Source organism: Emys orbicularis, chromosome 1 (genome assembly GCF_028017835.1).
Source record: "Emys orbicularis isolate rEmyOrb1 chromosome 1, rEmyOrb1.hap1, whole genome shotgun sequence".
Lineage (NCBI taxonomy): Eukaryota > Metazoa > Chordata > Testudines > Emydidae > Emys > Emys orbicularis.
In genome coordinates, this window is record NC_088683.1 from 257920847 (window position 1) to 257945663 (window position 24817).

A 24817-nucleotide genomic window follows, 5' to 3' on the forward strand; every position below is an offset into this window, starting at 1 on the left:
TGAAAGCTTCTTTAATTTGCTGTCTCAGAAAATCTCATCCTTATTTAGAGCACACGCAGAAAATTACACATTTATTTTAAGCCTAAACCACCTGTATATGTTACTGTTAACCCAGCTTTTTGACTGACATATGAGGGTCAGAAACTAACCTGTCAGTTATTAGCAATACGTGTCAGATATACTGCACATTGACCTTTTATTTTTCCACCTACACTACTTAATTGTAGCTACTTTTCCAGGATAATCAGCAGTGAAATATAATTACCTTACATGTTCACACATTCTCAAAGAAAATATCAAAGTAGGGTTGAGGAGCTAAGCATTTTAAATTCCCTCTCTTGAGCACAAGTTCTACTTTCCCCTTGAAACCATGTTGTAAGCCATGTCAGACTTCTAGGATAATATCCAGTTTCCATTGCATACTTTGTATCCCAAACCTTATTTTACCAAGTAATTGCAATTGGCGCTGAGTGCAAATTTGAACTATTAAAGTTCATTTATTTTACTGATGATCTGATGTCCAGTATGACTGTAAATGCTTTGAATGCTGAAGTTAGAAATGTTTGACATAATGAATGTGGAGAAATAACATTTAACTAGTGCCTTTGAATGTTATCTTACTATAGACCCTACTTTGCCCTTCAGTTTAATGGGCACTGCTTTGGTAGATTACTAAACTGTGCTGAAGAAACAAGTGAGAAGAAATGGAAAGTAGGGTTACATGTCGTGGAGTTTTTATTCTTCAGCAATCTGTACATAACTCTTGATCCCTCTCTGGAGTAGGATAAATTTATTCTCTCTTGCATTTCTCTTTCTTGCTCATAAAATCAAATTGAAGAGAGGAACACTTTCACTTACTTTAAAGGATAGGATCAAATGTCAATACTGGTCACATTTTTCTTAATCTGGAAAAAAGATGATTCTTTTGATAAGGGACTTAAATTTATGGAAGGAAAATTGGGATTTCTCTTCCTTCTGTCAGTAATAATTATTCAATGGGCTACATCTAAGGTAGCAAATAGTTAGTTTACTTTTACAGAGTACTGTTAGCTCCAGTTTTTTACTTTGGATTTGCTTCACTTGGTTTTAGGCTGACGGATAGGGAGTAGAAAAATTTCACTTAGCTGTATATGATGTAGCAGACTTCTTTATGTAAATATACTGACATGGACTGTTTTCAGTCAAATTTGTGAAGGCAGATATCAAAATTGCTGATTTACTTTGATTAGCAAAGTAGTTTAGATATTTCATAAAGTGTTAATCATTTGTTACTTGAAATAGATTAAAAAGCAAAACACATTTCCGTCACAGTTCAAAAATGGTAATCAATTTTTGAAAATTAAATTAGTCTTTTTAGCCTACTGTGCCAGGTTAACAGAATTAATAAATAGTAATAATGGAGAATGATATTTCATATCCTCCCCTAGATCAATTTCCACCCAAATAATAAAACAATTATTTCTGGCAAAATGTTTTCAACTGCCTTTAGAAAAATATTTAATCAAAACTGTAGTTCAGTTATTTTTTGGTTATACTCTAGCAATATAGGCTTCTTGGAAGAAGATGACCAAATGGTCTGTGATGCTTTTGTTTCTGATGGAGTGCTGTATTTGCAACTGCTCAAAGCTCATTTAAGTCAATGAAAGTCTTTCAGTTGCAGTGGTTTTCAAAATTTGTAGGCCCTTTCCACATAATGTAGTCTACTGTGTACCCCCATCTGAGATACGGACATAATATACCTTTGATTAGATTGCCAAGTCTTACTAAATAAAATGCGTTGTCCGCCACTATAGGATTTTTCTTGCGTACCCCCTGATGAGCGCTCGCGTTCCCCAGTTTGAAAACCATTATTCTATTGACTTCTTTGAGCTTTGGGTCAGGCCTTTGTAAATTTGACCACATCATCATGGAGTGCACCTTTCAGACCATTTAAACTTTTCATTATTATTGGTCTTCCTTTCTTCAGTGTCAGGTGAGGAATGGCGAGTGGTTATCGCATGTTCCAATGCCAAAATGTACAAGCAGTACCTAAAGAGGGAATATTAATTCTTTTCAAAGCACCACAGAAGAATGTACTGGCTTGCCCATGATGTATACAGACCTCTTCTTTATATTAGATACTAGTCTTTAACTCTACGTTTTTATTATTTAACATTTATATTGCGGTCTTGCCTAGAAGCCTCAATTAAGTTGAGATCCTTTTGTGCTAGGCACTATACAAACACAGCAAATGCCATTCTTGCTCCAAGAAGTCTGTAGTCTTCATACAACTGATATGCACAATGCTGTTGTACTGCTCATATTTTTTTTTTAACCATTTGAGAACCCAATTACTTAGTTTAAATTCTGACATCAATACCCTATCAGTAGAATTAAGTTGGCAGCCAGCAGAAACTTTCTTGTTCCCTGACTGACAATGTATATACCTGTTAGCTGCATGCTGAAGAGACAGGCAGCAGCTGGTGCATTCATATCCTCTTTCGAATGATACTTCATTTGGCTTTCTTGAAGACATTTTAGTTAGGTTTGGGTTTTGAAAAAAGACACAATCTTAATATCAATGTTTTAAAATGCTAGATAAAAGTGAAAATGGAAATAGCATTTATTTGATTTTTTTTTTCACCCCTCTCAGAGTTTTTGTGCTGCCTTACACCAGGAACTCAAAGAATACTACAGGCTTCTCTCTGTTTTACACTCCCAGGTAAATTAATACTTCTGATTGGTTCTTGAGTTCACCCTTTCGTGTTTACAAATCACTAAATAATTTTCTAGACGATTGTGACTTTTGGTTAGACAGTGTTTATTTAGCTAATTGATTCAATATGAGCATTATAAAAGCAGGAATCTGGTTGGTGAAGGGTCTAACTATGTGGGCATCTGGCAGCCATGAAGTAAGATACCAGGTGTGTCACTCTGAAGCCTGGAATGTCTATAGAGACCGTATGAAGTAATGGAAACAGCTACAAGCATGGTTGAGGACTCTTGTGTTCAGAGTATCACCAGGTTGAATCATCACTCAGTTTTGCTGTCTATTACCATCCAGTTTTTAAATTCTCAGCCATTTTGATTTCATGAATTACATCTGTGCACATTTCTTCTTTTAGTGCTTGCATATGTCCATTACAGTGTAGGTGTGTGCATGCCTCTTTGCACTGGTGCAAGAGAGTTTTCCTTAGTGGTACCTGTAGAGGTGGCCCTGCCCATTGCCAAGCTCCTTGTGTTGGAAAGCAAGGGTAGAAAGGGTGGAGTCATCCCACCCTCACTTCTTTCTCACAAAGAAGTTTGTGGTCAGACTGTCAGTGTTCCTAGTGATCTCTTTACCTAGTGATATTCTTTTAAGCAAAAAAAAAAAATGCATTTCTAACTTTTTATTAATTTTTTTTAGTGTTTTATTTGGATTATTTTAGCTTTCAGGCTAACGTTTGCTTAGCAGGGCCTCTGGGCCCCACCCAATACTGGGATGACCCTAAAGCAAGGTCCCCGAGGATCAAGCCTTGCATGGGCTGCTGAAAACCTGTGCCCATCACTTTCCCTGAGTTGTGCTATCTGAAGTGCTTGGAGAAGGGTCACGTTAGAGACAGGTGCTCCATTTACCATGGTTTTAAGACCAAGACAAAAACTGAGGGAGGGGCGTCTCCACTGCATCCTGGTGAAGGCAGCCCTGAGACTAGCTTTGGAATGCCCTTGGTTGTTGAAGGGAAGCTCTTCAGTAACCCCTCTCAAAGTGCTTCCCTAGCATTACCAGCAGAGCAGATCCCCATCACCAGGTCCATTGTCTTCGAAGTCTAGGGCTTCTGAACAGTCCTGACCAGTGTTTTCTCCAGGAATTGAAATTAGAGGGGGTGTTCGAATTTACCAGAGGGGTTGGAAAATGACTAAATTAGCAACAGTGCCTAGTTGACCACTAGAGAGACGTGGGGAGTTCAGGGGGCTGTAGGGAAATCCCTGGTCCTGACCTCTGAAACATAAGAATAATTCGGTACTGGTCCTTCAAAGTCCAGATCTCTGCCTTTCATGCCTCATACACAGGATATGTCCAGAAATAATGGCAAAAGTTACAGGCATCCTTCTCTTCCCTCCTCTTCTGCAGCTGCCAGTTCATCTAGGCAAACTGGGTTCTTTTAACAAACATTTTGACCCAGGGGTCAAAAGCAGTCTATCATTCCTCAGCGTACCATCTTTCTCCACCCCAGTATTTGCCAACATCTGTCCCACTTCCTGAGTGCTTGGGCCCTCATCACCATGGATCAGTGGGTCCTAAGCATGGTGAAAATGGGATACACCTTTCAATTTGTTTCTTTCCCTCCTTCCCTATCCCCTTTCTTTGTCCCTCTTTAGGGACCACTCTCACAAAAATGTGCTACTTCAGGAGGTCCAATTTCTCATTCTCCTCCTGCGGGGGCCATACAGGAAGGTCCCTTGTTGTTTAGGGAGTGGGATTTTAGTCCCTAAATTTCCTAATCCCGAAAGCAAAGGGGGCGGGTTGGGGGTCTCAGGTCTATTTTAGATCTAAGACAGCTAAACAAATTCCTAAAGAAAATAAAATTCTGGATGGTCACTCTAGCTTCCATTATCCCTTCCCTATATTCCAGTGACTGGTATGATGCTTTCGACTTAAAAGGCTCCTATTTTCACATGGCTATTCACCCAGAGCCACTGAAAATTCCTCAGGTTCGTGCTTAATAGATCCCACTACCAATTCACAGTGCTGCCCTTTGGTCTGTCAGTAGCTCCTCTTGTTCACAAAGTGCATAGCTGTGATAGCGGCATTCCTGCGAAAGCCATCCACATATTCCCCTACATAGATGACTGGTTAGTAAGAGGCCAGTCCAGGTCGCAGGTATTGCCATGGCCACTATACAGTCCACTTTTGACATGCTGGGGCTCCTAATCAATATGGAGACATCTACCCAGACCTCTATAAAGGCTAAAACTTTCCTGCCAGGGCTGAGATGCCAAACAATGCAGGATATTGCTCTAGATCTAAAGGCACATCCTGTTACTACAGTATGAAACTGCCTCAAGCTTCTAGGGCATATGGCGGCATGCAATTACATGGTGCAGCATGTCAGGCTGCACTTTAGGGAGCTACGAGGCTGGCTAGCGTAGGTGTATTTACAGGCCTGTCCTCATGTGGACATGGTGGTTCAAATACCTGCTCAGATCTTGTCCTCCCTGCACTGGTGGATAGAATCTGTGAATGTTTGCATGGGAGTTCCCTTTGTTCCCGCACATCAGACACTCACCATACGTCTCAGATGCATCTGGTCTAGGTTGGGGAGTACACTTAGGTCCCTTTCGGACACAAGGTCTTTGGTCTATTCATGATCTACAGCTCCATATAAATATTGGGGAGCTTCGGGCCCATCCATTTAGCTTGCGTGGTGTTCCTTTCACATATCAAAGGGTAGAATTTGTTGGTGCTCACAGAACACAGCAGTTGTGTTCTATGTAAACAAACGAGGGGGTCCCAGTTGATGAAGTTATGCCAAAAAGCGATTCTGCTTTGGAGTTTCTGCATTGCCAGCAGATTACTAAGCAGGTCATTCGAAGGTCACCATTAGTGGTCTCTCTGTTCAGATGTGTCCATTTTCCAGATTTGGGGAATTCCCCAGGTGGACTTATATGCAACAAGAGCCAAAAAAAATAAAAATAAATAAATAGTCATTCCTGAGCAGATCATAACCCAGGTTCGTTGGCAGATGCTATCCTCCTACCCTGGTCTAAGGGCCTGCTATATGCCTTCCCTCCAATTCTGCTTCTGCCCAAAGTCTTGTCTTGTCCAAAGTCAAATAAGATTGTGCTCACCTTATACTTATAGCCCCAGCATGGTCCCATCAATATTGGTTCTTGACTCTACTAGCCCTATCAGTCAGATTTCCAGTGTCGCTCCTGCAAGATGTGGCTGTAATCTCCCAAGACCACATGTGCCGTCTTCATCCCAACTTGCAGGCCCTCCACTTGACAGCATGGATGCTTCGTGGCTGACACTCTTGGAAGAAGGTTGCTCTAAGGGAGTTGAAAAAGTTCTTCTAAATAGTAAAGAGCCTTCAATGAAGACTATTTATCTTACTAAATGGAAAAGATTCTCCATTTGGTCCACACAGAAAGGCATTTCCCTGACTTGATCTATTCACCATAAATTGAACTCTCTCTTATTCCTGAAACGGCAAGGGTTAGTTGTTAGCTTCCAGGTGGACTATGAGGGAACTATCTCAGCTTTCCACCCTCCTGTGGATAACTGCTCGCTTTTTTCAAATGCTATGTCTGTCAGGTTTCTGAAGGGTTTGGGCAGATGATATCCACAGGTACACTGCCTGGTCCCCCTGTGGAACTTAAATTTAATTCTAGCAAAGTTAATGGGTCCCCCCCCTTTGAGCCAGTGGTGACCTCTGTTCTACCTTTCTATGAAGGTGCCTTTCTTGGTTGCTATTGCCTCAGTCAAGAGTAGGGGAATTGCAAGCCTTAGTATCAGAACCTCCTTATACAATTGTTGTTAGAGACGAGGTTTGCCTTCAGCCTCACCCAGAGTTCCTCACTTGTGTGGTTTCCAGTTTTCACATTAACCAAACAGTTTATTTACTGGCTTTCTTTTGAAAGCCTCATTTGAGTAAAAGCAAAGGAAAGTTTCATATTCTAAATGTTAGAAGAGCTTTAGCTTTTACCTGGATCAGGCTAGGCCATGCACAGAGCAGCATGGTTACAGGCCTTCAGATTCCTGTAGAGGTGCAACAAACCATTGAGGACCCCCCCTTTCAAGGGTTGTCCCTTGTTCTCATCCAAGACAGATGAGGCTCTGCACACTCTAATAAACTCTAGTGGTGCTAGTTCTTGGACCTCTAGACACCCATGACAGAGGACTAAATGTGATCTGCAGTACCAGCTCAGACAGCAATACTACCCTTTCCAGCAGCCTGATCAATCCAAGAGGAGGCAAAGATCACAAAGAAAGAAGCCCTTGCCTTTCTCTTCATCTCAGCAATCAAAGGCCTCCAAGCTGTCATTTTGACTTTTCGGTTGAGGACTGTGTACTATCCAGTATGGATCTCACTGGTCCTTCCCCACCTTTCTGGGACAGGTTGTCCCATTTTCTGTGCTTGGTAATTCATCGCCTCAAAGAACTGGGTGCTAAGCACAATGGAATCTGGATGGAAATTCCCTCCTTCAGGGATCACTAGTCTGTGCTAAGACAAGAAGTGCAGGCTCTATATCAGGGGTCTCAAATTCAATTTACCTTAAGGCCAGTGCCAGTCCTCAAATCCTCCCAGTGGGCCAATAATGTCACTGAAGATGGTGTTCAGAAAAGAAAACGTTTATATTGTGTATTTTATTTCGAATTTATTAGAAATAAAAAATAGTCATACAACTTTCTACAATTCTTCACCTGCCAGAGAGTTTTTAGTGTTTGCCAGACACCTGGCAATGCTTCATTTCTGTCAGTTTGTTGATGTTTGGCCTCAGTGACTGAGCAGTTCAAACCTTCAGGATTGCAGCAAGGTGTATGCATCAGATAGTTGTGTTCGGTCCACTTTCCCACACTCCATGCTCTGCTGACAGCAGGACCTTGCTGGGCTGGGCCTCGTTGGGCACAAAAGTGGCTGAGGAGGAGGCATAGTCATGGTCTGCCCACTGGTCAGATGCAGGAGGTGGTTCTAACCCTCCCTGTGTGTCTGGGATTATGCTCTCATCAGGTTCAGTGCCTCTTGGTGCTCCTGCTGAGATGGCCCTCTCCTACGCAACCTACCAACATTACATGGGACAGTGGGTAAAAAAGTAAATAAAGGGCCCCATTTCATTACATAGACCTGCAGTGCCAACAGCTAGAAGGAACATCTTTCCTTTCTTCTTATCTTCACCTTATCTTATCTGCAGGCACCAGACACATTGCCTCCGTGCAGGCATCATCCCCCGGAGCTCCCATTGGCCACGGAGTCAGCGCTCAGGGAGGGAGAACAGAGGCAGCATGCCCCGTTGCGCTGTCATTGGAGCCTCATGAGTCACACCACCTCCCAGCCCATTTCCCACCCTTTTCTCTCGCTCCCTTGGCCTCATGCTGCCCTGGCTGACTCTGCCCGACAACTAATGATGCTGACTCTGCCTGGTGACTAGTGATGGTATCCTCTGTCCCTCTTCCCCAGCCAATGGGAGCTGGGTGTGGGTGTGGGGGGGGGGGCAGCGGCACCTGCAGCAGACCGAGCCGGCAGCGTGGCTGCATTTCTCCTGCCCACTCCCCTTCCTTGGCCAGCAGCCACCCGGATGAAAGAATTTTTTAAAAAGTTTCCGCAGGCCACAGTGGGGAGGTTCTCGGGCCACAGATGGCCCGTGGGCTGGGACTTTGAGACCGCTGCTCTATATTCTTTGGAACCATAGGGGGCATGCTCTTGTGTCATCAGAGCAGGGAATTTTATTCCCATTACCTTCTGATACCCAAAGACAGAGGTGGTCTCAGACCATGTTAGACATTTAGAACCTCAGCAAATACATCAAGAAGATGAAGTTCTGCATGGTGTCCTTAGCTACGATCATCCCTTTCCTAGATCCAAGAGAATATTATACTGCCTTCAACTTGCAGGACACTCATTTCTAAGAGGCGATCCATCCTGGCCACAGGAGGTTCCTCATGGCCAGTGTAGGAGACTACCATTACCAGTTAACCATCTTACTCTCAGAGCTGACAACAGACGGAAGGATATTTACCAAATGTATGTGATAGTGGCAACTTGCCTACCCAAAAGAGACAGATCTATATCCTTATCTGGATGAGTGATGGTTCAGGGCTGGTCGAAACATCATGTGCAGGTCGTTGTCCACCAAATCCTGAGTCTCCAACATTCTGGGCCTAACACAGAACAAACACAAATCAACTTTGCATCTCTTACGGAGGATAGAATTTATGGGTGCAGTCCTTGATTTGACCTCTGCCAGTGCTTTTGTACTACTTGCCAGGTTCCACACTGTCTTCAAACCACTGCGAGGACTGACTCCATGATCACATAGTGTCATGTACCTATGTCACTCCTCTATGGTAGGCTGCTTTATAGGCATGGCTCGCCTCTGTCTATTGTCCTTATATTCATGACCTAGACAATCTGGTGCATATCCTGGACAAAGTACTGTCACCAGCTCTTGATGCTCTGTCTACTGTGGATGATCCCCAATGTAAAAAGCAGGGGAAGAACAGAATATTGGCACCGATCTTGTGAAGATTTCCTAGCACTGATTTCAAAGGAAGTCTGGCTCCTTAACTGGCACTGTAGTAGTTCAGGATTTGCAGAGTCATATTCTTTATACTCAGACTTTGCCTAGACTAAAACTTCAGTCTGTATACAGGATTCTTGCTTTCTTGGTTCATCTATCATCCTCTGAACAGTTTCCTGATCTGTCAGCTCTGGAATTCCTAGTTAGTGATTACAAGGGTCTCCCTTTAGCTCTACAATTGTCCAGCGACTGAGTACTGTTCACCTTTTCAGTTCCAAGGACTGTTAAGCCCCCTGTGCTCTCAGAACTCAGATTTTTCAGCTTTTTACATGTGCTGTCATGGTCCTCCCTACAAGCACCACCACTCTGTGTCAAATGTCATTGGCACTGTTTCCACCAGCAGTGAACTGTGATGTAATACCAGTCTGCCACCTTTCTCCCTCATTTCCAGTATGAGCAGGGAGGATAGTCATGATGCTCTTTTGAACGATGGAGTCCCTGTGGGTGATTATTGCCACAGATGGCTCATCTGGTGGTGATATATGGCTTAATCTTCTGTATTGTCTGTATCCAGACAACACGTTTGACTCTGCAGTTAGAAGACCTGTTCCAATAGCCTTTCATCCTTTTTTCTGACGCCACCTCTTCCCTGTCTCTTTGGAGATGGGTTTGTGAGGTTCTATGATGCCTGGTGTGAAGAAATTGCCTCAGATTGCTGGGTATCCAGAAGCCTTAATTCAAAGTTACTTCATATATAGAGCCTCATCAGACTGCCTCCCAACCCCTGTTACCCATCCCTCTTCAGGAATACACTCATAAGAACGGCTATACTGGGTCAACCCAAAGGTCCATCTAGCTCAGTAGCCTGTTTTCGGACAGTGTCCAATGCCAGGTGCCCCAGAGAGAATGAACAGAATAGGTAATCATCAAGTGATCCATCCCTTGTCACCCATTCCCAGTTTCTGGCAAACAGAGGCTAGGGAAACCATCCCTGCCCATCCTGGCTAATAGCCATTGATGGACCTATCTTCCATGAATTTATCTAGTTCTTTTTTGAACCCTGTTATAATCTTGGCCTTCACAACATCCTCTGGCAAGGAGTTCCACAGGTTGACTGTGCATCGTGTGAAAAAATACTTCGTTTTGTTTGTTTTAAACCTGCTGCCTATTAACTCGCGGAAGTTATTCTCTTCTGACTTATACTTCTAATCTCCATGAAGGTTGATGGCCTCCACCCAATCTTAGATGTAAGCAGTCTAAACAAATACATCAGAACTTCAGAATTCAGGACAATCACCATAGGGAATGGATGATTGATCTCCATACCAAGGAGGCTGTGTGGCTCTTGACTTGAAAGATGCCTACTTTCACGTTGGTACAGAGAAGTTGCACAGGAATACCTGAACTTTTGCTAAAGAGAAAAAACATCTCCTCCAAGAAGTCAGCAGTGCTGTGTATTTTTTTTTTTTTTTCTTCAAAGTCTCTGGTCGTAATGACGACATCCCACCTAAGAGAGAGTACATGTTTTTCTGTATTTTAAAGGACTGGCTTCTCAAGGCCAGATCGCAGTAGGGGCTCTTCTGTTCTCTAGATTTAACATGTCATTTTGGGCTCAAAATCAACGGGCAAAATTTCAAACTGGTCATTTGTCAAGAACTATCCTTTTTGTAGGAGCAGTACACTTTGAACATAGACAACTTCTGCAGCCCTAGTCAGAGAATCATAGAATATCAGGGTTGGAAGGGACCTCAGGAGGTCATCTAGTCCAACCCCCTGCTCAAAGCAGGACCAATTCCCACTAAATCATCCCAGCCAGGGCTTTGTGAAGCCTGACCTTAAAAACCGCTAAGGAAGGAGATTCCACCACCTCCCTAGGTAGCCCATTCCAGTGCTTCACCACCCTCCTAGTGGAAAAAGTTTTTCCTAATACCAACCTAAACCTCTTCCACTGCAACTTGAGACCATTACTCCTTGTTCTGACATCTGGTATCATTGAGAACAATCTAGAGCCATTCTCTTTGGAACCCCCTTTCAGGTAGTTGAAAGCAGCTATCAAGTTCCCCCTCATTCTTCTCTTCTGCAGACTAAACAATCCCAGTTCCCTCAGCCTCTCCTCATAAATCACGTGTTCCAGCCCCCTAATCATTTTTGTTGCCCTCCGCTGGACTCTTTCCAATTTTTCCACATCCTTCTTGTAGTGTGGGGCCCAAAACTGGACACAGTACTCCAGATGAGGCCTCACCAATGTTGAATAGAGGGGAATGATCACGTCCCTCGTTCTGCTGGCAGTGCCCCTACTTATACTGCCCAAAATGCCATTAGCCTTCTTGGCAACAAGGGCACACTGTTGACTCATATTCAGCTTCTCGTCCACCATGACCCCTAGGTCCTTTTCTGCAGAACTGCTGCCTAGCCATTCAGTCCCTAGTCTGTGGCAGTGCATGGGATTCTTCTGTCCTAAGTGCAGGACTCTGCACTTGTCCTTGTTGAACCTCATCAGGTTTCTTTTGGCCCAATCCTCTAATTCGTCTAGGTCCTATCCCTACCCTCCAGCGTATCTACCACTCCTCCTACTTTAGTGTCATCTGCAAACTTGCTGAGAGTGCAGTCCATGCCATCCTCCAGATCATTAATGAACAAAACCGACCCTTGGGGCACTCCGCTTGATACCGGCTGCCAACTAGACATGGAGCCATTGATCACTGCCCATTGAGCCCAATGATCTAGCCAGCTTTCTATCCACCTTATAGTCCATTCATCCTGCCTATACTTCATGACAGATGCCTCCAAACTAGGATGGGGAACCTGCTTCCAAGATTTACACACATGGATTCTGCAGTCAGGCCAGGGCCTTGTCCTAAGTGCTTTCATTTTGAAGCTTGTTTGTTTGGGTGGTTTGGTTGGTTGGTCGGTCGGTCCAAATCCTGAATTGCTGTTTCGTTGATCGATTAGAGACTACTGCCAACCTTACAGCATAGGGTACTCTGCTCCAAGCAAGCAACACCTGGCAGACTAAGGCAGAGAGCACCTGCAATATCACATGTGACCCTGAACAGCAGAGTAGCCCTACCTCCCACATACAGCTGCATTGATATTGCATTCATCTGATAGCGCTACTCTTACTGGGAGTACAAAATGTCCAGGCAGGCTCCCTGTACAGAAGATGACAAGACCAGTGACTGATCTCTGAAAACATCAATGGTTTACCATTACTTCTGCCCTTGGAGAACACATGCAATAGATCTTCGCCACCAGCGAAAACAGTGTGTCACGACTTTTGCTCAAGAACAAGTATAGATCAGGAGTCCCTCACAGATTTATTCCTCCTTGATTGGTGCAAAGACCTTTTTTATAGGCATTCCCTCCAAAGCCTCTCGGATTCAGACTCCTACAAAAATCCACAGAGGCAGTGTAGAAATTCTTCTGAATGCATCAGTGTAGTCCAGACAGCTCTCGTATGCTGATTTTTCTGGTACACTTCCCCCAAGAGTCGCCATATAGCTTTCATCCAACACCAGACCTGCTGTCTCAGACACTTGAGAGTATCCTCTACCCTGATCTAGAATTGTTATATTTGGCTACCTCGATGATAGACTCTTTACTAGCTCTGTCCTCTCTTGCTCTACAAGAATAAGAGGTTCTTTTCCAGTCTAGGTACTTTCCTTTCCCAATGGCTAAGGTCAGAGTTGGAAGAGTTTCTTTACTTGGGCGATTACTACAGGGGTTGTTCCAGGGTCCTCCTGTGTTCCTTTATATGGATTACTTGTGACACCTCAAGGAGTTAGTTCTGTCCCTGAAAGGCCATTTAGCTGCAATTTTGGCATACCATCATCTTGTCCAATGCGTTCTTCCACTCTACAGCTATGTATTTCTTCATGTATTTGCTTGTGTACTCTCAGGCTAGGGTCCCCTTAGTAACGGGGGTTGGCACCCACCCATATACGATACAGCTGCTTCTGTGTATGTTTTAAGCAGATGCCCTTTGGGAAGATTTGCAGAGCAGCCACATGGATTTCAATTCACACCTTAATTAAGCACTATTCATTAAATCTGAAGTAAAACTTTTTCAAAAGCACCCAAGTTCCATTTCCAGAAGTGACTTAGGCTCCTATATATTAATAGTACTCCATCTTTGAACTTTGTAGTTAACTTATTTGCTTTATTGTGGTGACTTTTGGAGGAAAATTTCAAGAGACTTTGTCCCATGCAGAATTAAAATCAAGCTGCTGCTGTCATGGTAGAAATTTCACTATTCATTCTGTTGCTCTCAGGATTCTTGTTTTACACATTTTGTTCTCTTTCCACTCGTTCTCTGAAATAGCCTCTCCGATTACCACCTGCTATCCTTCAGCATTGTTTCTCTGTCCTTCGCTGCTTTTGTAACTACCTATCCATCAAGCTGTCTGATGCTTCTGTTGCATATCCTCATGTCTTCCCTACCCTCTTTCTTCTGTCAGATCCATTATTTTTACATTTTGCGCTGTGCTTTCATCTACACTTGATTCTTGGTTTCTTCTTATGTCAGTCTATGAAGTTTTAGCCTAAGAATTTTATCATAAAATGTATGTATTGACTAGTTTCATGTAATAAAAAAACTAAACGAAGCTAACTTCAGAACAAAAATGTAGAATATCTATTTTGCTGCCAGTACTTGAATGCTGTGTTTTGACTATGCCTGTGTGTTTTAATTTGATCAGCTGCAACTTGAAGATGATCAGGGTGTAAATTTGGGACTTGAGAGCAGTTTAACACTTCGTCGTCTTCTAGTATGGACATATGATCCTAAAATAAGACTCAAGACACTTGCAGCACTTGTCGATCACTGTCAAGGTCTGTTATTTTTTTTTTAATATTTCTTTATTTTTTAAAGTTTTGTAACTTCAGGAGTGATTGTGCATGCCAAGCATGGATGCCAGTTATATTAAATTAATTATATTTGAGATTAAACTAGTAGACTTCTGGTAGTGATGTGGCTGGTTGAAGACCAGGTAAAAATGTTCACCTTCCCTTCAAACAAGTCTGTAAGCAGTAGATCCACCAGACTATCTTCAGCATTTTAAATAGATATTTACATAACCATAGTAATACTCTCACATACTCTTGTAAATTTACTTACTAAAAACACATTTTAAATGATTATATATTTTATTGCTTTTCCTGTTGTTGCTGGTTACCAGGCTATTTGAGCAGAAATGGAAGCTTTCTTCTTATCAAAATAATGCAGATTCTTCAAACTGCCCATCTAACTAAAACTCACTGAAATCTCTTGTACAGGATACATTTGAAAAAAAAATTAGGGTTAATGGTCACTTTTCATATTCTTCATAACTGAAAGTTTCTTACTCTGTGGAGCCTGAAGATTAATGTTCTGCTTCGGAGAATTACACTAAGAGCTATGCTCTTTCAAAATGGCTGCCATCTCCCATTGCTGTAGTGAGTCTGAGTATTCCTCTGGCATAGAGGGTATATAGTCTGCCCTGAGGAAAGTTTGGCTTCACTCCCATTGGAAACAGTGGGAGGCTATGGCCATTTTGAAACCATTTCTTAATGGAAGAATGCATATGGCCTCGGTACCAGAGAGAACAGTGAGAAATGATTTTGTAAGAGGGTAGTTCATTAAGTTTTTCTGAAGAAAGAGATTTTATGTAGCAGTCTGTGCTGACAAACTTTCACTTATGCGACATAACAGTAAAGAGAGACCATTAATCCTAAATACACCTCTACCTCGATATAACGCTGTCCTCGGGAGCCAAAAAATCTTACCGCGTTATAGGTGAAACCGCGTTACATTGAACTTGCTTTGATCCACCGGAGTGCGCAGCCCCGCCCCCCCCGGAGCACTGCTTTACTGCGTTATATCCAAATTCGTGTTATATCTGGTGGCGTTATATCGAGGTAGTGGTGTATTTTATTTCAAAAGCTAGTGATTGCACTAAAGCTACTCAGATTGCAAGAGGAAGGAGGAAACTGCAGGGGAAGATAGGAAGGATTGGAGAGAGCGAGAGAACTCTGTGTGTGCATGCATGCATGCACACGGGAATGTAGGGAGGTGCAAGAGGCAAGGATAATTTAGAGGACGAGAGAGGAAATTGAAATGTACCCTCAAGCAGGGTTTATGGTTGGCTTGCTTCACCAGAGCAGTATAAAGCAAAAACTAACTGGCATGCTTGGTCTTGCTTGCTTCAGGGTGGCATAAAACAACCAGAGCTTATCAATGGATGTGTCGAAACATGTTAAAATACAGATTTAAGTTTGATATTTAATATTTAAATCTTCCTTCTAATGTTTTCTTTTAATTGTCATAATTCTAAATGTATGTCTACATTGCACACTCCTTTTGGTGGTGTGTAGAGTACATACCCTTATCCCCAGCCAGGGTATAAACAGCAGTGTAGATGGTGAGGCACTGCTTAGGTGAGTAGAATAAAGACACACCTGAACCATAAATGGCTCTCTACTTGCACAAGCTGCACTGCCTTCATCTAGACTGCCTCCCTACTGCCAGTCTTTTCCAGGGAGCTGCCAGAGCCTTTTACTACTGTGGGAAAAAGCTCTAGGGGGGGGGTGGGGGGGGGAGGCAGCAGGGAAAGGTTCCAGCAGCTCCCTGCTGCCAAGACTTTCCCTATGCCTCCACGCTGCCAGAGCCTTCCACTGACATGTGTAGCCACACACCCCTGTGTGACTGCAGTCTGCTTTTCTCCATAGTATGTAGCTACATATACCCTAAGCGCTGCTGCAAGTGGCATGCATTGTAGACATAGCCTAAATGTTTATATGTGTTGGATTTAAAATTGCTGTATAACAAGGTTAGAGATGGACAGACATACAGTTAGTCATCATGGCCTGAAGAAAGTTATTTTTGAAATATAAAGTACATAATCAGAACCTGCTCTCTTTCCTTCACCTGTCTACTTTTGTCTCCATAGGAAGAAAAGGTGGTGAACTAGCATCAGCTGTCCATGCCTACACTAAAACAGGAGATCCCTATATGAGATCCCTGGTACAACACATTCTTGGCCTAGTGTCCCATCCTGTCTTGAATTTCCTTTACCGCTGGATTTATGATGGGGAGCTGGAGGACACATACCATGAAGTAAGTTATGTATAACTAGTAATATTGATACCTTTTCGAGTTCTTATTTGAGTAAAAATCAATGATACATTTGAGTGAGAACTGCAGGATTGAACCCATTATGAGCATAAAAATAGTTCAGTTGCACAACATTATTTTAAAATATGAAATGGCCTGTGTAACTTACATACACAGTAACTAAACTACATGTAGTAATGACCTGACTGAATTGGATAACTGATCCATCAAGTCCAGCATGCTGCCTCTACTCGTGGCAAAAAAAACTGTTCGAGAAAGCCCAGACCCTCTCAACCTCTTTCTGGAAAATGTACTCATAACATTATGGTGTACAAAAGTTGTTCCAACTCTTGCAAGCAATCCATTTTGTGCCTGAAGTATAAGGTTTGACTATTTCTCTTGCTTTGTAGTTTATTTTTATTAACGTCTTATGTTTACAGTTCCTACTATTATCCTAGGCATTAGTGCAAATAATTTTCATAGATTCCAAGGCCAGAAGGGACCACTGTGAGATCATCTAATCTGACCTCCTGTATAACAAGGGCCATAGAACTTCCCCAAAGTAATTCCTGAAACATATCTTTTAGAAAAACACCGAGTCTTGATTTAAGACTTTTTAGTGATGGAGAATCCACCACAACCCTTGGTAAATTGTTCCAATGGTTAATTACACTCCGTCAAAAATTAATGCCTTATTTCCAGTCTGAAATTGTCTAGCTTCAATTTCCAGCCATTGGATTGTGTAATACCTTTCTCTGCTAGATTGAAGAACCCATTATTAAATATTTATTCCCCGTGTAGATACTTATAAAGTGTAATCAGGTCACCCCTGACCCTTCTGTTTAAGCTAAATATATTGAGCTCTTGGAGTCTTTCACTTTTTCAAATTCTGTAGAAAACGTTATGAGAATGAAATACCTTTAAAAGTCCTACAAAATTTGCTTTGACTTCTGCAGTAATAGATTCCTATAAAATGCATCCTTGTTCTAGTTATTCATGTACTATCACCTTCATAGTACCTCCTTATTCTATCATTTAACAAAATTAATAATCAGAGTATTCAACTCTTATATAAGGCTTTTTATTCATAGATCTCATTGGCACTTCACTGTTAACTGTACCTGTTTACACTTACCTCAATCATCCTCACGCTTGCTTTTCTCCTTGCCAGGCTACAACTCGGTTTATGTAATCTTATTTTGAGTTTCAATGAGATTTAGGAGCCTAAACTCCATTTTTAAAAATGAATTAGGCACTTAGGTTACTGAGTTACTTAAACTCTTCTGAGATTGTTAACTGTGGACTAAATAACCTTTTCAATTTCTATGATTCTATATTGGAGTCAAAAATTAAATGAGCATGGAGAATGAATTAGTGTCATCCAGAGTTGGTCTCTAAGGTCAATGTGGATAAATAGAGAACTTCAGTCTTTAGGGCTGCCACTATGACACCTTTCAAAAGTATTAAAAGTAACTTGTCCCCTCTCCTCTGCCATATTTCAAGTAAAAAATTAAACTCATAAGTGATTGACACTGTCACTTATTAGTTGTCAACTTTTTGCAAGTAGCTTGTTTAAATTTACATAGATTGATAATGCATCTTAAATACTGAAAATAAACAATTGCTTAATGTGGTGTGTTGGACTTACAGCTTACATTTTGTCTGAAGGCCATGTGTCTTGCTAGCAGTGGCATTTTGAAAAAATTCTCCTCCCCCGTAAGGTCCACTTGCTTGATAAGATGAAGATGGGATCCTTCACAATCCATATTAATGAATCTAATATTTGAAAATTTGTTCCTTAATAAGAAAATTATCATTTTTTAATATCTGTTTTTAGTTGGGAGGCCTTGGCATTTGTCTAGCAGTAAAATTGTATGATGAGTTCTTATTTTTTCTGTGGTTCTTTGTGTGTGAAATAATAATGAAAATCAAAGACCTTGAGTGGAAAATGAATCAATAAAATAAAAGCATATTGCAGTTATAGTCTGACCTTGATTCTCTCTCCCCCCCCCCCCCCCCACACACACACACACACCTCTTCAAGCTCTGTATTTTCATGGGATTAATTATAATCTAAAATGCATTCCTGTCTCTTTGTGTTTGCTACGGGATGTTTTCTAGATACAGTAATTGCATTTTACTTTGCCCTTAGAGGAAGCATTGTTTTCATAACTTCCAGAAGTGACTGAATTGTCTAAGGTTTTTCTTTTTTTAAATGAAATTTCTCGTTGTTCATATTGATCAAGATCTAGTTACATGCCACTTACCAAGATGGGTCTATATGTTGCCTGTAAAAAATTAGCCCTTATGGTTAAAGGAATAACCAATGAATGAAAAGCATTACTTTATACCTAATCTCTTGGTTGAGTAAATTTTTAAATTTCTAATTCTTGGGGTAGTGTGTTGTCTCAGTGCAATATAACACCATAAGCATCTTACAGACTGCTCCTAGCCTCATTATGTGAAATATTCAGGCATTCTTGAAAAATAAAATAATCTGAGTGTTTTGGTTTATATACATAGTAAAATAGACTATCATTTCTTAACAGTTTCTGTAGTTGGTCTTTGTAAATCCATGCTAAATACCACTGTATATTTACATATGTCTAGTCTGTCAGTTGTAATTCTGTCACAAAAAAGTTAAGATAATTAATAATAAAAAATCAGATTAATTTTTAAATTACTAAAATGTTCTGATAAGGTAACTAAGTATAGATACAGCTGGTGATCTGAATTTTCATATAGTCAGACTCAAATTGGGGGGAGAAATATTGGAGGCTTTCTCTGAAGCTCCACCCACACAAGATGTCACTAACAGATAGCATATCCACTGCTGGGCTTCTCAGACCCTGGCTCCCACTCACTGGCGTTCATTTACATTTGTGGGCAAAGCTGGATTAAGGCCTAGGCAGAATAGGTATCTGCCTAAACCCCTGGCTCAGTCATGTCACAGCATCAAAATCTATTTCATTTAAAAATATCTTCGTAAACATTCATGGCTACAAAGAAAAGCTTGAAAATGTGACTTATATTGTAACTGATGCAATGATGTCTGCTAAAACCCTCCAGAAGAGGAGTGGGGAGGAGGAGCAGCAACTACTAGCTATAGGGACAAAGCTATCTGGCTTCTCTAGGGGAGGCCATTTTGGTTATGTGGGGATAGGGCTTGGATATCGTCCTGGCCTCAGAGTGATTGACTCCCCCTTGATGAGTTTCTCATTCCCTTGGCCTCTGCTCCTCACATCTAGCCTTCTAGCTCTACAGGTCAGGTTTATTCAGAGGAAGAAACTGATGGTACTCTTCAAAGTGCCATACCCTAGTGGCACCAAGTTGAGTTGATACTGAGTAGATTGTGAAGAACTTCATGATATGACTGTCAGTCTTCTTTCTTATATGTTTTGATCAGCACTGAGAATAATTTTGACATTTAAATTTTCCTCAGTGGGCACCCCATTGAGATGAATGTGTCAGGTCACACTTCCCAGAACTATTTCTGGCTTTCTGCAGGCTCGCACAGGCATCTTTGCATCAATTACACTTGGTTGAGAACAAGAGGGAAACCTCAGCATTCTAGATCACCAACCCAACAGAAGCCCACCCAATTTGAATACAGAATATGGCACTTAAAGTGTAGTCCAAAATGTGGTAAGCCACGAATTCTCAAACTCTTTGGTAGTGTAGACCACATCTTAATGGAGACAGTGTCTTGTGGGCACGTCCCTTCCCCATTGTGATTACATTGCTTGCCTAATTGCAATTGAGCATGCCTGCTTACCTGAAAAAGTAACATTAGGAAATTATTTTATAAGTTCCTATCTGTTTTTAATGAGATTTAGCAGTTGGCTATAAGTAGGAGAACCAGTACTATGTGGCCAGTCAGCTCTCCATGAATCACAGTTTGGAAACTTCTGTTAGGCACTTTCCAAACTCCTATGTAGACATATTCAGGTTTCATGAAAATGTGGTGTATTCCTGTTACATCATCTTTCCTGGATCCTGTCAATCTACTAATCAACCAACAAAGTTTAATGAAGAACAGGAACCGACAAAGCAGCAGCTAATTTACCAAATACTAGGATCTTCGTGAAAGTGCCCCAGCCGGCCCAGCAGCAGATCCTGTTTTTTTTTAATTAATGTAGCTATTGCTGTGTTGTCAGTCTGTCACAGGGTCCGAGCAGGCTCTCCCACTTTTGTGCCTGCACCCTGTGTTTAGGCTGGTATAATAAAGAGCCTTCCATGCCTTCTTTTGCTGGATCACCCAAGTGTCTTTACTTACAGTGCTTGTGCAGTTCCCAGATCCCACAACAGTTAGTGCCCCACAGACCCTCCCCAGGGTCTCCTGGCCCTTCAGGCTTCCTTGTTGGTAAGGAGACAGAGATACTGCCCTCCTGTCTCCTCCCAGGCTAGCCTCCCCACTGAGGTTTGCCCAGGGCTTTTATAGCCCTCTCCTGCTCCAGGCCAGCTGTCACTATTTAGCTCAGCATATTCCTCTGAGCCAGCCCTCGTTAGGGCTTGCAGCTGGGCTCCCTGCTGAGTACCTGCATCTCTACACCTGGCCTCCTGGCCAGAGAGCAGGCTGCATCCAGCATTTTGGCAGGGCTTTAAAGGGGGTTTTACCCCTGCCCTGCCACACAGTCCCTTCAGAATCTGAGTAAATAAGAAAATACATAAAACAGTATGTTATGTGTTAATTAAGGTTAGTCTGTAAATAACATACTTAACACCAATTCCAAAGAACAAGAAATTGTAAGTTAAGGCATCTGATTGTGCATGCCCTCTACACACCTCACTACTGACAATGCATCACAACCTTAACTCTGCCCTTGTGGGGATGAAAGTGTTAGAGCTCCTTCTTCAGACTGCACCATTACAAACAGACCAGATTTCCCTCACCCCACTATCCTATCTGTACATCTGTCACTCATGTTTGAGGTAGAGGGTATTGGAAGGCGCAGGAGGGGCTTGGAAGGGCCTTCCAGTCTGCAATCTGGGCTGTTGCTCTTTGTTACATTATTGCGGGTAGCTGCCTGATCCTGACTTTCTTCCCAGTTAAACCCTTTTATGATAGATCTGCGAGTCCTTGTTTAAAGAACTTAATTGGGAAGAGACTGCCCAGAAAGGGAGCTACCTCCTCCCAAACTCCTGACTTCTCATTGGCCTCATCCTTTGCAACTAGGGACTGGTTAGGCAGAATGGCCCACATGAAAGAGATCATATCTGAGTCAGATCCAGTGTATGCCCTCCCAGATGGAGGCTCCTCCAGATCAAGCCAGGGTCTTTGCCATTGAAGACTTCAGATCTCTGTGAAGAGACTATTCAAGTCAAATAAAAGGCCTTTTCACTCAAGAAGACTCTCTGGGCAAAGAGAGCATCTGGCAATATGCTGGCTTTTTACCACCTGTCAGAGATTCTGAGAGACCAGAGATGTGGTCCTTTTTGTGCATATCACAGGCTCTTCCCATAGAGGGCATAGCTTCCTTGAAAGATCCTTCTGACAAGAAGCTCAGGAGAAATAATGAGCTAGTCTTGGTGGATTCAGCTACGGCTCTTTTTGTGTGCCAAAATGCTGCTGTCCAGCAAAAAACAGTGGTGCCAAAACACTGCCCACAGAGCATAAAAGTACCAAAATGCTTATACAAAAATACAGTTTGATTTCTATGTAGTATGTGCATGCACTATTCAAGGAAACAACAAAATAAAAGAAATCCACTCCCCCAAAAATCCCAAAGGCAATAACACCTGCTTGACGTGGGACTATAAATAAACATGTATATGTAATATGTCTCCACTTAGAAATGAAATACAAAAGTGGGTGTATGTGTGTGAAACATAAATGCCAGGTAAATTCCTTTTATATCTAATGCTTCTGTCAACCTGCAGTTTTTTGTAGCTTCAGATCCTACAGTTAAAGCAGACCGGTTGTGGCATGACAAGTACACTTTAAGAAAATCAATGATCCCTTCATTCATTACAATGGATCAATCAAAAAAGGTATGGGAAAAAGGATTGTTTGATGTTTCATTGACCCTTTGCTGCTGTTTATGGCTGGAATAACATTAAAAACATGTGGCATAAATTTAGCCGAATGTTTTGAACCTGCCATGTTGTCTGAAAAAGGTGTTTGGATAACCTGGATTGTTACTTTGAGATGGAGGAAGAAACTTGGTTTTGTGTAATTGAATTACTGGTACTTTGAAGAAAGAGGACGTTTAAAAAGAAGTAGTGCTTGATATATATTACTACATCAGGGGATTCATCTGTTTTTCAGGGGTTGGGAGTGGGGAGGCAACAATTAACTTACAGACAACATTTCATTTTTATTGTTTATATAAAAATAACATCTAAAAAGTTATTCTCTTGTGTTTAGGTCCTTCTAATAGGAAAATCCATAAACTTCTTACATCAGGTTTGTCATGACCAAACTCCATCTACAAAGATGATAGCTGTGGCAAAGTCTGCAGAATCACCAAAAGATGGTATGATATCAAAACTGATAACCTAATTGTACCTTTGAACTTCAGACCTGTTGCAATTAGTGATTTTTGGCAAAGTAAAGTTTAACTGGATTTTTTTTTGCTTATAGAAAACTTTTCCTAATGTTTTTAATGTGCAAAATGCATTTATACATAGGAAAGTGTAGTTAAGAACATAAGAACCACCATACTGGGTCAAACCAATGATCCATCTAGCCCAGTATCCTGTCTGTGGACAGGGGCCAATACCAGGTGCTTCAGAGGGAATAAACAGAACAGAGCAATCATCTAGTGATCCATCCCCTGTTGTCCACTCCCAGCTTCTGGCAAACAGAGGCGAGGGACACTCAGAGCATGGTGTTACATCACTCACCATTGTGACTAATAGCCACTGATAGACCTATACTCCATGAACATATCTAGTTCTTTTTTGAACCCTGTTATAGTCTTGGCCTTTACAACATCCCCTGCCAACAAGTCATTGTGTGAAGAAGTACTTTCTTTTGTTTTAAACCTGCTGCTTATTAATTTCATTGGGTGAGCCCTAGTTCTTTTGTTATGGGAAGGAGTAAATAACATTTCCTTATTCACTTTCTCCACACCAGTCAAGATTTTATAGACCGCTGTCATATCTGGAAGCTGTTCCATACCCATAATCATTTTTGTTGCACTTCTCTGTACCTTTTTCAGTTCTAATATAACTTTTTTGAGATGGGGCGACCAGATTGGCACGCAATATTCAAGATGTGGACATATCATGGGTTTATATAGAAACATTGATATTTTCTGTCTTATTATCTATCCCTTTCCTAATGGTTCCTAACATTGTTAGGTTTTTTGACTGCTGCCACATATTGAGCGGATGTTTTCAGAGAACTATCCACAACGACTCCAAAATGACTTTCTTGAGCGGAAACAGTTAATTTTGGCCCTATCATTTTGTGTGTATAGTTGGGATTATGTTTTTTAATGTGCAGTACTTTGCATTTATCAACATTCAGAAATGTTCCTTTCAAAAAATTAGTGTGTGGTGTTTCTGTGGTTGTTAAATAGACTCCCAATACAATGTGCATTATGAATATCATATTAATAAAATGAATTTTTGTGGGCATATGAACCCTATGCACTTCTTCTGTCCCCTCCTAAATCTTTTTCATATAGTCCAGATTCTGTGGGTGTAAAAGCTTTCTCCTCTGAAGTTCCTGACATCTGGTAAAATCTCTTTTCTGCCATACCTGTTCTCAAATTTCATCCAATTTGCCTTTCTTCTCTTGGCTACTTCTGAACTGAATATAAAAAACAAAACAACTTTGGATTATTCTGCAGGAGACTCTTTCCCTGCAGCTTCACTCTGCAGTTCCCTCACTGTAAGAGCTCGGCCTCCTCCTCATGCTTCCTCCCGCTTCCTGTTGCTTTTTATATTTGAATAATCTGATTCCCCTCTGGTGGGACTCATCTTGTAATCTGAGCTAGTTTAGCCCCAGATTCTCCAGCCCATGGGCAAGGTACCCCTTTACATGGGGGAATTAATTTTTCTGAGTATACATAGTGCAGTTAAATGAACAAAGGAAACAAACGTGAAAAAATGTCTCTAATCTTTCAATTGTAGCAATTTTAGATGTTACAAATAACACTAGTTAAAATGTTTTCAGATAGCATTGGGGTTTTTTGTTTGTTTTTTTTAAATTGACTCCGCTCTAGTCCTACTCTATTATGATCTTGGCAAGATTGGGGACTATAACCTAAATACACCGTTTGTTTTGTTACTGTAGTGACAATTATGCTAGATGTTGTACAAACATAGAACAAAAAGACAGTCCCTGCCCCTACAGTTTACAATTTAAGTATAAATGGTATGGTAAAATAACCATTTCTATATTAATTTGTTTAATTTTATCTTGCCCATCCACACACGAAAAGAAAATTCTGTCAGCTGTGAAACTGCATTTCTAACTCATCCTTCCCTGCCTGTGCATATGTTCTTATTTGCTTAATCTACCACTGTTGTGACATTTCCCTTTATATAATTAATCATAATAGGGCAAATTAAAGAGAG

At 41.4% G+C, this 24817-nt stretch overlaps 1 protein-coding gene across 1 annotated transcript in view; it reads left to right on the forward strand.

The window, feature by feature from the left end:
• Positions 1 to 24817, forward strand: part of TUBGCP3 (tubulin gamma complex component 3) — a 110524-nt gene that overhangs the window by 41428 nt on the left and 44279 nt on the right. Inside the window, exons 9-13 of the mRNA XM_065412856.1 lie at positions 2633 to 2701; positions 13896 to 14028; positions 16125 to 16291; positions 22169 to 22279; positions 22656 to 22764. Coding sequence (XP_065268928.1) covers positions 2633 to 2701; positions 13896 to 14028; positions 16125 to 16291; positions 22169 to 22279; positions 22656 to 22764 — 589 coding nt within the window. The remainder of the gene's footprint in view (positions 1 to 2632; positions 2702 to 13895; positions 14029 to 16124; positions 16292 to 22168; positions 22280 to 22655; positions 22765 to 24817) is intronic.